The 14,197-nt window shown below is 36.4% G+C and overlaps 2 protein-coding genes across 3 annotated transcripts; one reads left to right on the forward strand and one right to left on the reverse strand.

Annotated features, from left to right (window-relative positions):
• The first annotated feature begins 3,798 nt into the window (after window positions 1-3,798).
• LOC103430362 (uncharacterized) lies at window positions 3,799-4,346 on the forward strand. Its single transcript, XM_008368495.4, has one exon. The coding sequence runs from the start codon at window positions 3,824-3,826 to the stop codon at window positions 4,241-4,243; it is 420 nt and encodes a 139-aa protein (XP_008366717.2). The 5' UTR covers window positions 3,799-3,823; the 3' UTR covers window positions 4,244-4,346.
• Window positions 4,347-8,297: 3,951 nt separating this feature from the next.
• LOC103420014 (short-chain dehydrogenase TIC 32 B, chloroplastic-like) lies at window positions 8,298-12,383 on the reverse strand. Of its 2 annotated transcripts, none has more exons than XR_003767232.2 (8): window positions 12,005-12,353; window positions 10,686-10,917; window positions 10,525-10,604; window positions 10,187-10,340; window positions 10,016-10,094; window positions 8,948-9,122; window positions 8,825-8,871; window positions 8,298-8,738 (listed from the first exon to the last, which is right to left on the reverse strand). XR_003767232.2 is itself a non-coding variant. In XM_029089576.2 (8 exons), the coding sequence occupies exons 1-8, from the start codon at window positions 12,120-12,122 to the stop codon at window positions 8,565-8,567; spliced, it is 969 nt and encodes a 322-aa protein (XP_028945409.1). In that variant the 5' UTR covers window positions 12,123-12,383; the 3' UTR covers window positions 8,298-8,564. The 2 variants fall into 2 exon arrangements, 1 of the variants encoding a protein (XP_028945409.1); XM_029089576.2 differs by having other exon boundaries at window positions 9,038-9,122; window positions 12,005-12,383.
• Window positions 12,384-14,197: the final 1,814 nt, after the last annotated feature.

The raw sequence follows: 14,197 nt of genomic DNA on the forward strand, positions 1-14,197 counted from the left end.
AGGTATTTCGCACCAAATGATTTTTTTTTTGAACAAACGAGATTATATACACTAAGATCTACTCCAACCCTTGAAGTAAAACTCAAATTTTAGGTTCTAAACTTACCCCAACTTGCTCCAACCCTTGGGCAAATATGGGTTTTAATCCAAAACTTATTTTTGGGACAAATTTAGCCTAGGATTCTTTTTGGGTTAGTGAAGTTGGCTCACCATATACATGTACTTTTTTTAGTTTTATATTTACAAATTCATTGATTTCAACTGCTAAGATTTAATATGATCAAATCCAAAGGTAAAAAAAGATCTAAAAATCCAAATTTAAACCCAACGGCTATAGTAATTAAAAAAAATTTATTTTATGTATTTCATATTCTTACATAATGTTTCACGAGTTTCATGACGTCAGTTTAGATATTTTTAAATATTTATTGGAATCTAAATATTTTAAATTTAAAATGTTTGTAAAATTAAATTAAGATAGTCTACATAATTTTTTTTTTAAAGTTACTTTAAGAAAAAAAAATTATCCTAAATTCATTCTTTAATACTCTTAGGCTAAAAATTTAACCTAGAAGGGTTGGAGGAGAAAACTGTTTTTGGATTAAAACTTAAATTTACTGGGTTACAAATTTTAGGTTTTAACTCATGGGTTGGAGATGGTCTAAGGGGGAAGGGGTGGGCTTAGCATCATAATGGGTTAACAATAATGTGATTCAAAAAATATGTAGTCGCGCGTAGTACGTCGTGATTCAAAAATGTCTTTTGTATGCTCGTAAGCGCATGCATGAAGGTTAGTCTACTTTAAGAGAAATATAAGGTTGGTGCTCAAAGTTCAAAGATCATTAAGAATTCGAATCCGAAGAGCTCAATTGGGTACATTTGTATTTTTATTTTTGAATTATGACATTATGTCAATTCGCAGTCTAATAGCATAAAATATTATTTTGACATAGGACAACAAACTTGATGTAGAATTTGTTTTTCCTGAAATAAGTAGGATTTAGAGCTCGTTTGGAAGTACTTTTAAAATGATTGAAAGCGTTTTTGGTAAAAATATTTTTTAAATTAATTTTTAGTAAAAATCCAAATGGAACCTGAAAAACCACTTTAAGTGCTTTTTGAAAGAAGCACTAGATAAGTGCTTTTTGGTGGAATTGATTTTGAGTTCAAAAGACACTTTAAGTGTTTTTTCTGGTGCTTGTCCCAAAAACATTTTAGCAAAAAGCACTTAACGTGTTTTTGGAACTTAAAATCAATTCCACCAAAACGTTTTCTGTCATTTTAAAAGCACTTCTAAATAAGTTCGTAGGGCTAGTTTGCGGCTACTGTGCTGTGAAAAAAGTGTTGTTTTGAGAAGTAGGGGTAGAGCTGCTTCTGCTTTATGCTGTTTTGGACCCATTATTTTGAAAAAACAAATTTTAGCTCCAACTTTTTTTATTTACCAAACACAATTTTAGCTCAAACTTTTTTATAAAGTTGCTTTAAAAAAAATTTCAACAACAAACCAGCCCTTAATTAGTTTTCCTTTCTTATTTGGTTTGTTTGTGTTTTTTATGATTTAGGATTAGGTTTTGGTTGTGGTGTTCACTTTAAGGGTGGGCAAACGGGCAACTAGACCACTGGTTGGGCGAGTTAAAGCAGTTCCCGATGGGTACGGGGAGGGTCCAAATTTTCTAAATTCAAAACATGGCGGGGCAAGACGGGTCCAAATAGAGAAAAAGGCCCTTAATCCAGATCGAATCCACTGTCCAAATGGCTGAGGAAACAGACCTTGTCTCATTCTCTCTTTGTCTCTGATCTCAATCTAGAATTCACGACTTTCCTAACTCCTCCCCTCTCGACTCTCCAAATAGTTCAATTCTCTTGCTCCCAAGTCCCAACTCGATTGAGTATGTATCTGCAATTGAAGTTGGAAAGATTGAAAGAAGTGCACGAATAGAGTCTGAGCGAGGCTGAAAAACTGGCTAAAAATAGGATCTAGAGAAGACCAGAGAGGAAGAGATCAAACCGGATGATGTCTTGCCGGAGAAGAAAGATATCTTCGTTGAAGTCTCCGGGCACGATGGCTAAGTTTTGTGTTAAGGAAAACATCAAGATGCTTACAAGAACTTACATTTATCATATTTAAGTACTTCAATTAATTAGTTAAATTTTTTAATAATATATATAATAAGTTATTATTATGAAAAAATGTCTACAAGTTGGCTTAATGAAATTTGAGAAGAAAAGGTTTGACAAAAAAAAAAAAAAGAGTAGAAAAGAAAAGCAATGAAATTATAGAAAAATTATCCTATCATGAATTTTTAAATAATATTTAGTAAGTTACTAAGTGAAAAAAAAATGTCTACAAATTGGCTTAATAAAATTAGAGAAGAAAAGATAAGCAATGAAATTATAGAAAAAATTTCTACAAGTTGGCTCCTTAACTGACCTGTAGCTGAGTCGACTTACATGACCAGATCTATGACGACTCATCTAGTGGATGTTATGGATATCTCTAGACGCGGTGTTGTCGGCTTTGTGGAGTCGAGTTGATTGGTGGTTCTCTTCTCGGATTAGTTAGTTTTGTTTAATGTTTTTTGTTGTGTCGTTTTGTGGCCTCGCAATTCTAGTAGCGGTGCGATGTGACCTCTTGTTTTATTATGTGTGCATTCAGTACATGATTTGTTGCATTTATCATCTATTTAATTATACCGTTTGCACCTAATTGTTGTGTGTTATAGCCATATGTAGAGATTTTATCTCATTTGTTGACTATGCGAATTTCTCTTTAGATCAAGATATTGGTCAATGAAAACTATATACCCATTTGGCACCTCTTGTAAGTTTGGTTTGTGTGAAATCTATCTATCGTTGCTTGTAACAAAAAATTGTCAATGCTGTCATTCATTCATTAATTGTTGCAATTGCTTTTGTTGTTATACTTTGTTTTAATTGCAATTGATCTGGCACACGCATTTGTCAGATATGGCCACTAGTCCGGTCCTAATCACATTAATACCGTTTTAATTTAATCATCTATTATTAAATTCTAGGTTTTATCATAAAAGATTTTAGTGTTATTAGGAGTAGAACCATATATTTATATATTAAATATTATTTTCTTAATTTCTCGATGTGAGACTTATATTCAATAGCATTGAGTTTAGATTTAGTTATCTTTTTTTTTTTCCAGAATAATCGATATTCTATATTAATCTACATTAAGAGAAGAATGAAAGTTTGAACTTTGAACCCAAAGCGCAATGAATTGACGATAGGTATTATAACCACTATGATAATCTACGACTTATAAAACGTATTCATTGATGAATGAATGTGGTTTCTTCAAAAAAGAATATTAAAAAATTAATATGAAGCAAAATAGAAAATACCCACCAAAACAAATATGATAGCAGTCAACGAATTGTTGTCACTTCCCATCGTTCTCCCACCTAAACTCCAACGTTCACAGTCGTTCAACTCCTCTCTCTCTCTCTCTCTCTCTCTCTCTCACTTTTAACTCTCGAGTCCACTCTCTGACCCGGAAGAGGATCCTCTCTTGAGCTCAGGATGGAGATCCTTCTAATCGAGTCATCCGGACCGTTCAAATTTAATCCAACGGTTTCGAACAGAAGATCCTTCTAAAAATTATAATAATTATAATCATTGGATTAAATTTAAACGGTCCGGATGGTCCGGTAAGGAGGATCCCCATCCTGAGCTCAGGAGAGAGGATCCTCTTCCCTCTGACCCCACACATGCATATAAATTCCCAACCTCACTACTCCTCTCACCTCTCTCTCTCACTTTTAACTCTTGAGTCCACTCTCTGACCCTACACATGCATATAAATTCCCAACCTCACTACTCCTCTCCCCCAAAAACCCCAATCAACACAATGCTCCGCTCCCTCCTCACCTCCACCGTCACGCGCCTCTCCCCGCGCTGGCCAGTGCTTATCTACGCCGTCACGTGGACCACATTGCTCACTCTGACAGTGGCTGTGGCCTCTTTCTCTCCCGAGGTTGCCTTCGTGTCCGCCATTTCGTCGACGTCTAAGTTCTCCCTAGTCTGCGGCTCGGAAGGGTCGATTAGGATTCCGTCAGACGTGCCGGGAGACATCCTATGCCTGCCGGCTCACCTGTTCAGCAAGTCCGCCATCGATTTCATCGTGCCTCCTGTTTTCGCGGCGGTCGTGGTGGCTGCCTCGGCTTACCTGATTAGAGCTGTAGGTTTGTGGGAGGCAGATGAGGTCCATTGAGTTGGGCAGTTTGGCTTTGACTTACAATTTTAGGTGTTTACTGTTTTTTTTTTTTTTTTTGTTGGATAAATAGGTTCATGAATGAAATTATGAGAATATAACATTGTTTGATTCATTGTTTATGCTCTGGTCTTTGGAAACCTATGAGAAGTCAAAAATCAAAATAATTTACATTCACGTTGCAAGTAAATATTCCATATATGGCAAGACGTGAAATATACTCGGTTCATTGATAAACCGAATCATGAAAGAACCAAAGTTTTTAATCTAGTGGTTCTTTACCTTCTGTTTTTTTTTTAAATGTCAGAAAGCTCTCACATCCAAATTATAAATAATATCATAAAGTTTAAAAGAATTGACCTGATTTTCATTCTTTTTAGACTTCTTTATTTTTGGTTGTCAAATTAAATAAATCAAATGAAAACAACGAACATGATTACATGTGCATATAAAAAAAATAGGATGTGTGTCATTATTATACTTTTATACTTGCTACTTTTGATTTTATTTTAGGAATAGAAAGCCATTTTATGAGATTTGCAAAGCCGGCCCTGAGGGTAGTCGGAGTAGGCGCCTGCCTAGGGCCCCCAATTTTAGGCGGAGCTAGTCAGGTCTGGACAGGGATTAGAGGGGGGGGGAGGAGAGAGCTATGCGGGCTTATATGTAAACGCCGAAATCTGAAAATCTTTTGTTGCATGTTGGCCTTGCGCGAGGAAGAAGACAATCATATTCCCAACATCATTTTAATTGCACGATGTACTTAAGATGGTCTCACCATCTTTTTTATAGCTGCATGTCTTCTCCCTTTTAAATAGTCTCCACCATCTTATTTTTACTTTTTTGCTTCTCTCTTAAATATCACCTTTATGTTTATTTTTATGGAGTTTTATTACCCTATTTTAATAAGGAAAACTAATGAAAATGACTTGAAAACTTTGAGTTTTAATGATAAGGACAAAATAAAGGGTAAAGTGAATAGTACTAGGATTGACTTTTTAGTGTAAAAATGTGGTTTTTCGTTAAAGTGAACAGTACCGGGAGCTTTTCGTTAAAGTTCCCATTTTAATATCACACCACATGTATCTTTATTATGTACCTCAAAGGCTAAAACTCTCACCTTTTTGAAAAATGACATTATTTAATGTTCAAATTAATTAGTTTATATAATATATAATAAATTATTCAAATCCGCCTCTCCACCTAGGCGCGTATACGAAAATTACTATCATCTTCACTCTAGTATTTTCCCTAGCTGTAAGATGTTGTCTCTGTAATCCAACCATTCATTCATTTATTGAATGTAATAAGTAACATTGTAACAATACAAAAATGATTGGCATTTGGCGTACTGGGTAGAGACTTCTCTTTCGGTTTGAATTGGTTGAAAAATTAGATTATGTAAACTTAATAAGTGCATTTGCATCTAAAAACGCAAGACATGTAATATTTGAGTAATGTTTGTGACACGTCCTGACCCCAATATTCCCCGAATACCCGGATAGGCACGTGCTGGCCGACACCTGAGGGTGACGAAAGCCATTTATTGAATACAAGAGTAATGATTATGAGGAAATAAGCATGAATGATCATTAGAATCTAAAGGTAATAAACAAAAGTTTAAGAAAATGTCTAGAGTGCATAGAATACGATCAAATTTAAGATCACAAAAGGAAATATCATTACAAGATATCACACAAGTGAGTGATAGACGGTTACTGGTATGGGAATGCCTCGAACGTCGTGTCGTAGTCCTCGTTTCTAATATCTGAATGGGGGCACAAAACAAAGGTGAGTGGACCAAGTTTATATATACAATAATAATAAAATAGTTATCAAGATACTAACCCCCACCGTTTATATAAAAAAAAAACTACTACCATAATAAGTGATAGATTTACTGAAAACCCTAGCATGCCAAAAATATCTCAAAAGACATATCATGGAACACAAAATATCAAACGTCTTATAGATCGTCTCGTAGCGTGATGTACTGCTAGTAAGATCACTAAATAAATTTAACTCCCGGCCCTATGCCATCACCTTGGTCTCTGCGCCCGTAGCCAGAGATTACCAACTTCCGGCCCAATGCCTGCTCCGTGTCCCTCAGCCTGTAGCTAGGGATTATTTCTCCCGGCCTATTTGCCAACACCAGATCCTCGCCCCAGGCAGCATAGTGTCCACTAGGTACGCACAAACAGTTATGCCTCTCATAAATAACCACTTCATAGTATAAAGTCATCCATCGTCTATACTATAAAGAGGGGTTTCTGAAACATGTTCTAGCATCCTATCGTCATCCATCAAATAGTCTACCAGTTCATGGTTTTTATAGAAAATACGATATATTAAAAATATAGCTCAATATAGGCCAACAATTAATTCCTCACCAAAACGAGACGATAAACAACATATTCCATAAACATGTTTAACATAAAATCAGTTCATAAACTCATAAGGCATGCATTTAATTTATGCAATTAAACTATGAAATTATGCAAATTTTAGAAAGGGTCCACTCAAAGATACTCTGTAGCAGCAGAATTGTGCGGAAAAGGATTAAGGAAATCCCCACTAGCAACTTCATCTAAGCACAAAAATGTACAATTTATCAAACTACCCAACTATCGAATTTCAAGAAATGGAATTGGGTCTTGGGTTTGGATCTGGGTTAGGGTTTAGGTTTAAGTTAAGTAAGGTTAGGACCTATTGGGTCTTGGTTTTGGACATGTTTAGGAACAAAAAGGGTGGTTTGGGCTTGAGCCCAAACCCACACACAATACAAATACACACACTCTAGCACACACACATGTATGCACAACACACATGTACACATGCACAACACACATGGAACACACCATACACGTGTACAACACACACACACACACGGCACAACACACACACACACACTCACACACGTGCACCACACACACTCACACACTCACATGGATACACACACACCACACACTCACACGGACACACACACACCACACACTCACATAGCCATGCAGGGCATGGCTCGCAGGCCAAATAACCAACCAAAAGAAATAAGAAACTAGGCTGGTCCAAAAATGGGCTAAGGCACGTGGGTGGCCTGAAATGGCCTGATGGCTTGTGTGTTGTCGGGGAAGAACACCGGAGCTGCTAAACTTCGGTTGATGGCGAACGCGTAAACCAATACCCAAACCAAGTACTAAAATGAAGAAGGAAGATAGCTGAAGTGATGGGAACGGAAATATACCATTGTGAGTCTCGACTGTGGTCGAGAATGGCTGGGTTGATCATGGAACTCGTCGGGTTTTGGAAAACAAAAATATAGTGCATGCACAGATTAGAACCTTCATTTGGACTGAGAACAACTCAACAAAACAAAACATAGTAGTGAGCCTCGCCTGAGTTCGAGTTTCAGAGATTTGAAGCTCTCGACTTCAATGGCAGAACACACAGAGGTGTTCTAATGATGCATGCAGGATTACAACTTAGTTCCTCAAGCCCCAAGAGTTCTAGCTATGTGGTTAAACTGTTGGATTTGATTAGTTTTCGAAGGGGAATGAGACAAGAGCTCTCGGAGCTCTAGAGAGAGTGAGAGTTCTCGTGAGAGAAAGAGAGATTTGAGAGGGAATACTCGGGAAGAGAGGGAAGAGAAAATAGCTAAGAACCTATCATGTGGCAGTTTAGGAGAAATAAGGAATCTAGATCAACGGCTAGGATTAAATGAGGTAAAGGATTAAATTGATAGGTTTAAATATGTTCCAGGGGAAAAATAGAAACATAACTAAAATGTGGGGGTGGGTGTAACAGTTTGTGTATATATATATATATATATTTATATTAATTTTTAATGATATTTGATTAGAGATAGACTTTTTATGTATTTAGTGATTTTTTTTACACATGTCAATGTACAAAAGATCTGGAGTTAGAGAACTTTAGGATCCTACTTCGAAAGCTCGCCTAGGGCCCAAATTCTTAGGGCCGGCCCTGGAGATTTGGTCCCAAATTTTCACAAAGGTTCCAATTTGGTGAAAAGGAAAATAAAGGTGCTTTGAGCTAAGGATGAGTAGTCAACTTATTTTAAATAAAGAGACAAGGAGTCTCCAATCACTATGAATCATACAATGGCACCTATTATCCAACAAACGACTTATGCCTTACGGGAAATAACATTCATACAACAACGATGACAAAGCGATATTTCAAAATCAATCCAAACTAATCATGCGATGACCTAGATCTTAGTATTCCGGTCGTATGTAAGTTTCTCCGACCTTTAACTATATAGACTAATGTTATCACAGACTTCACATAAAGATACTTCCAAGATTCAGATTTCGGAAGCTCCATCAATCAACTTGTTGCTGAAGTCCCAAAGCTTTTTGGCCAAGTTTTCATCACCGGCATCTTTGCTGGGTTCCGTCTCATTGCAGTCGGCATAGTATTTTCCGGTCACACCTTTCAGCTTCGGGTGCAGAGCTACATATGATGTTGTGGCCGCTCCCTGAAAAAAAAAACAATAACATAACAAGCCAAGTAGTAACAGTTTAATCCCTCTGTTAAAACAAAGAGATTAAATTAATTAATCACCTGAGGTACATTCTTCCACATGCAGAAGGTGAACATCTTAAAAGCCTCTGCAAAAGAAAGACGATCAAATTATGTAAGTAAAACAGTAACACGTCTTATAACTTAAGTAGATTAATTCGATACACTGCGGTCTATGTCACTCAGTGTGTCGAACACGCAAGATAATCGCTCTTGTATTAGGTAGGAATTGGATAGCGTGTAACATTAACATACTCATCAAAAGAGGATTATGTCTCATGAGAGGTGTCATGATCAATCCTGGGTGGACAGAGTTGACTGTAATGCTCACACCTTCTTCCTGCACAAACACGGCAAACAATATACCATTTAAGAGCAGAAACTTGACTTGCCTTCTATTTGTGGTTGATTGACATCACAAATTACTATTCGCATCTTTGGAGAGAGTTCTTGACTTTCGAGGGCACAAGGGAAAATTCCACTTAAGGACAGTAATTGAATTTTAAAGTCTCCCCACTAGTAATGCTTTTTCTTAGAAAAGGAGGATTAACATTCGAACTCTCGAGATTTCTTTCCATAAAATCAAAGATAATACTTGAGACTTTACATGTAAAAAGTTATTTTTTTAATAGACAACATGACGTTATCTCTCATCGAACAAATTTCATATGCCGAATCATTTATTCTCTTTATCATCACTTCAAAATCATTCTTACAAATAAGATATTTATAAAAATAATTTTTAAATGATGACAAAGAAAATGAAGGATTGAAATTACGAAGTTTGTGCGGTTAGAGTGACAAAGACAAGCAACGTCCTATATTGAACATTGAATTGCCACTCGACCTAATTATCGTTGGGTCCGGACGAAAACATTGGTGACTTTTAATACGTAGGGACAGATCTTTTGCAAAGACAACCTACTCGTTTTAGTTATGAATCTCCTAGCCCCACTACACGTGCCTCCAGTGTATATTGTGAGTCCTATGGGGCACAAGTTACCGACTTCTGAGCCCAGAGATGAATGAAGTGTCAAGCATCTTTTTACTGCAGTGAGTACAGTGAGTAGAGTGAACAATAAATAATAGAAAATTAGATTGTTGTCGTTATATAAAATGCTTTATCATAATATGCTTACGAGCTTAATCAAAAGAATCGATATCCACGGTGATAAGCCATCTTATTAAAGGATCAAAAGAGGGTAATGCACGCAACATAGGTAAAAGAATCACCTGCAATCGACGAGAGAGCTCATTGGCATGCAGTAAGTTTGCTAATTTGGATTGCCCGTATGCATTTATCGTGGAGTAACTGAAGGACACAAGAAATGGAGTTAAAGAATAGTGAGCTAGAGCTAGCTGTTTATAAATAATCAAAACATGGAAAAAGATGTCATTACTTACCTATCTGGATCATTGATTTTGTCGAATCGAATCCCGCCTTTATAAGTGCCTGCATGAGCAAGAGATGATAGATTCACAATTCTGCCTTCCACACCAGTAGTTTTAGCAGTAGTCTTCATTTTCTCGAGGAGAAGGTTCGTTAACAGAAAATGACCTGTAAGATAGGTAATTGGAATTAACTAGATTTCAATAAGTGGAATAACTTTACAGTTTAAAGAAAAACACTTCAACCCCAGTACTTTAGTCTTGAGTAGAACACGCGACACCAAAACAATTCGAAAACTAATTACTAATTAGATAGATCATAACAACAGAAAGAGATAATGGTAGAAAATTACCAAGATGATTGGTTGCAAAGTGCATCTCTATTCCATCTTCTGAAAGCTGGAAGGGGCAGAACATAACACCAGCATTGTTTCTGCAACATATACAAAACCAATACATATAATTTTATAAAACTGAAGAAACTGAAAAATGTTTAAGGGATAGAATTTATCACATTAAGAGGTTGAGAGGGAGATCGAGAGCGTTGAAGCTGTTGACAAATGATCTAACAGACTTGATAGAGCTGAGGTCAAGTTTCAGAACATCGATTCGAGCTGTATGATTGTCTTTAAGAATAAGCTGTTTGGCTTCACCTGCAGCCTCAAGGTTTCTGGCGGCGATGATGACATGAGCTCCGCGGAGTGCCAACACCCTTGCAGTCTCTAACCCAATCCCACTAGCTCCTCCTGCAGTTTACAAAGACAGAAACAGCAAAGTTTGTCATTAATACAAGAAAGAAGCATATTAGCAAATGTTAAATTAATCAATCCGGAATTCCATAATTATTGCATGTATTACAGAAATGTAAATTCCAATTGTAATTTATAGAGAATTCGTAATTTAGGTAACCCTAGATATTATAATATTTTGCACAAATCAATACAAGAGTCATATTTTTACATATTATCACAGCACTAAGGTTAATTGCCCACTTAAATGTAGTGGTCCAGGTATGTAAGTTTTTATTAATTAGTTGCCCAAAATTTACATTCAAATGCCATACTACGGCTTTTAATTTCATGTTTATTTGTGTACGAAAGAAGAGGTTACAAGCCAAACATATAAGATGACATGTATCAAATATAGATTTTATATGTCAACAAACTTAGCTCTGATCCATGAAAGAATTTAAATATTCCACCCAAACTAATTTTATAAATGGAAATTGGAAAGAATAGTCAACCCTTATCAGCTCAAGCAAAAGCTCCGTAACTTTAAAACTGGGAGAATTTTTAAAAGGTGCTATCGACATTTTTTATTTTTTTTACTTCTTACGTATACTTCTCAATTTCTGACTTTCAAATCGAATAAATTAAAGAATATTAGACACTAAAAATTAAAAAAGGTGTGTGAATAAATTTACCCTTTCCAAATCCTCACAACCATGTCTATAATTGTTCTTGGTAAAACAAGGACGGACAAAAAAAATGACAAAGTTATTTCTTTACCGACAGAGCTAGATTTATACAAATAAGACTTATTTTTAATGATAAATAATCAATCCGGACGAAACCAAATATATTTGTCTGTTCTGTAGATTGGTACTTTCAAAGAGCCCAACAATTAACATCACAAAAGAAGAAAAAGCCAGAGAAAGAGACGTAACGGAAATTTTGTAGTGGTGGCCCTAAATATTCTATACTAGATTTAGATCTTGATTACTGTATCTTGGACAAAACATTTAAGGGTTAAAAAATCATGGGTATAAGATATTCCGGACCATAGAAAATCCCCATAACTGCAAAGTAAAACGGGGTTGCAAATAGAACTGACCAGTAACAATGGCGGTAAGGTTGGATGCATCAACTCCTTCAGTAACCTGCTCAGCAGTGGAAGCTGATCCAAACCCACTTGGCCCTCGTTTTCCCGTCACCAATGCAAAGAAATCCATCTCCCAAAAATCTCACAAAACTAACCAACCAACCAACCAATCACAGAACTCCAGAGTCAGATCAGAGTATTGTTTTTCCCTTCTCCTTTTTGTCAAAAGCACAAGAATATGTGAGAGAGACAAACTGGGTCATGAAGGACTCTCTTGCTCTTATTTATAGCAATTTGGAACACACAGAATTGAAAACTTTTAGAGGGCAAAGACAAAGACGCAGAAGCAAAGCAAACAAAATTAAATGAGATGTTATTACGGTGGGTTGACTGTAGGTAGATAATAATACGCTTATTTATGACAACGTAACTTCAAACTCTGAAGAAAGTTGAGGTTTCACTATAAAATTAATTGGCAATATGGAGAGTAGTCAAACCCCTTAAAAACTCATGCAAAATCTCTCATTTCATTAATGTATGACTCAATTCTCAATATGCCCCCTCACGCGTGGCGAATTTTCAAACTTAACACGTGGACAACACAACGGGATGACGTGGAGTGTGTGTGGCCGTTTGGCTTCACACATGGGTCAACATGCTCTAATATCATGAAGAAAGTTGATGTTCTACTATAAAACTAATTGACAATATGGGGAGTAGTCCAACATTTTATAAGTACATGCAAGGTCTCTCCTCCCATCAATGTGGGACTCAATGAAGGAATTATTTTGAAAAACATGTTCATTTGAGCAACATCATATAGCATGCAATTAACAATTAAAGGCGGAATCATGCTTGTATGCACCCAAAAACAAAACATTACCATGAAATTCAAAGCCTAGTAGATTGGTGAACCAATAATCAACTCAAAACAAAGTGAGTTGAAATTAATACCTTTGTAGATTCCTCTTTGCATAAGCAAAGGCTAATCACCCAAAGAGATAGGGCCTTCATTCCTTGCTTCTTAGATCCATGGATTTGGATGGAAGAATAGGTTCTGTAAGTTCCCAAAATTGAGAACCTCTAAGTCTCTTCACCAAGGTTAGATTGTAGAAGAAATGAGTGACCTTGGAGTAGTAGGATTGCTAGATGTACCCTCCAAGGTGTTGGCCTCTTTAGAGAGAAAAATGGAGAGACAATTCTCACCAATTTTCCCCAAAAATAAACCCTTTTAATCCTTAATGAATATTTGGCTATAAAGTCATTTATATAGTCACTTCTTTAAGTGACCTAAATAACCAAAACCCTAATTCATCACCATATGGCCGGCCACCTAAGGAATTTTGGGCTTTTGGGCTTTAATGAATCTTTATTCATTAAATTGTCATACAACTTAAGTTAATGGGCTTGACGTTCGAAGCCCATTAGGCCTTAAGGTCCAAAACTATCCCCGAGGTCTTTAACGAACTTATTCGTTTGATTAATTAACATATTAATTAATCATTGCCATAAATAAATGATTAAACCATTTAATCATTCTTACTCATTTCCGTTTAATCTCCAATCTCTACCTTTTATGGTGTGCGATCCATTAGGTTCCTTTTAGCGAGGTAGTGGGCGATTAAAACCATTTTACATCGATTGTGAATTGAAACTATTTTTAATTCTCCCTTTAGTGATTACACACGTTTAGGGCTTCCACAAACCATGGTTGACGCCTAGCAGCATGTCATGGTTACCCAAGCTAATCAGAAGAGGTTAGAGAACCTATTCAGTTCGGGATTACAAATGCAATACGGTCTTTCTCTAATCTAATACTCTTGACCACATTGTTTGGTTTGATAGTTTATTTGTTCATGTCTACTATCCAATGTGAATCTTGTGCTTATATGATTTACTTGAATGTGATTTGGAACGCATTCCCTAATCTCATTCATACTCTGGCCAGAGATTCTAAATCATATCATAGAGTATTCTCCCTCAACTGTTTGAAGGTTAGAGATCCCTTGTTGCGCATTCACTTGTCTCCATAGCTAAGTCACTTGACCCCAACGATGCCGTGGACGCCCCGAGGGGGTGACTTTGACATAATCAAAGATCAAGGACTTAACCACAAGACAACTGTGATGCCTCAGGTCAAAGGACTACTTTGCATTATCCCAACCATGAGTTCTTATGTGACATGGAATATGAGAACTCTTCGTT

Source organism: Malus domestica, chromosome 12 (assembly GCF_042453785.1).
Source record: "Malus domestica chromosome 12, GDT2T_hap1".
Lineage (NCBI taxonomy): Eukaryota > Viridiplantae > Streptophyta > Magnoliopsida > Rosales > Rosaceae > Malus > Malus domestica.

Bases quoted from the DNA above. Each gene is read 5' to 3' on its own strand.
- LOC103430362 (XM_008368495.4), top strand. From the start codon at position 3,824: ATGCATATAAATTCCCAACCTCACTACTCCTCTCCCCCAAAAACCCCA.
- LOC103420014 (XM_029089576.2), bottom strand. From the start codon at position 12,122: ATGGATTTCTTTGCATTGGTGACGGGAAAACGAGGGCCAAGTGGGTTT. The intron at 10,605-10,685 runs GTGATAAATTCT...TATATGTTGCAG, and splicing joins CTCCCTCTCAACCTCTTAAT to AAACAATGCTGGTGTTATGT. The intron at 9,123-10,015 runs GTGATTCTTTTA...GTGTTTGTGCAG, and splicing joins AGCTCTCTCGTCGATTGCAG to GAAGAAGGTGTGAGCATTAC.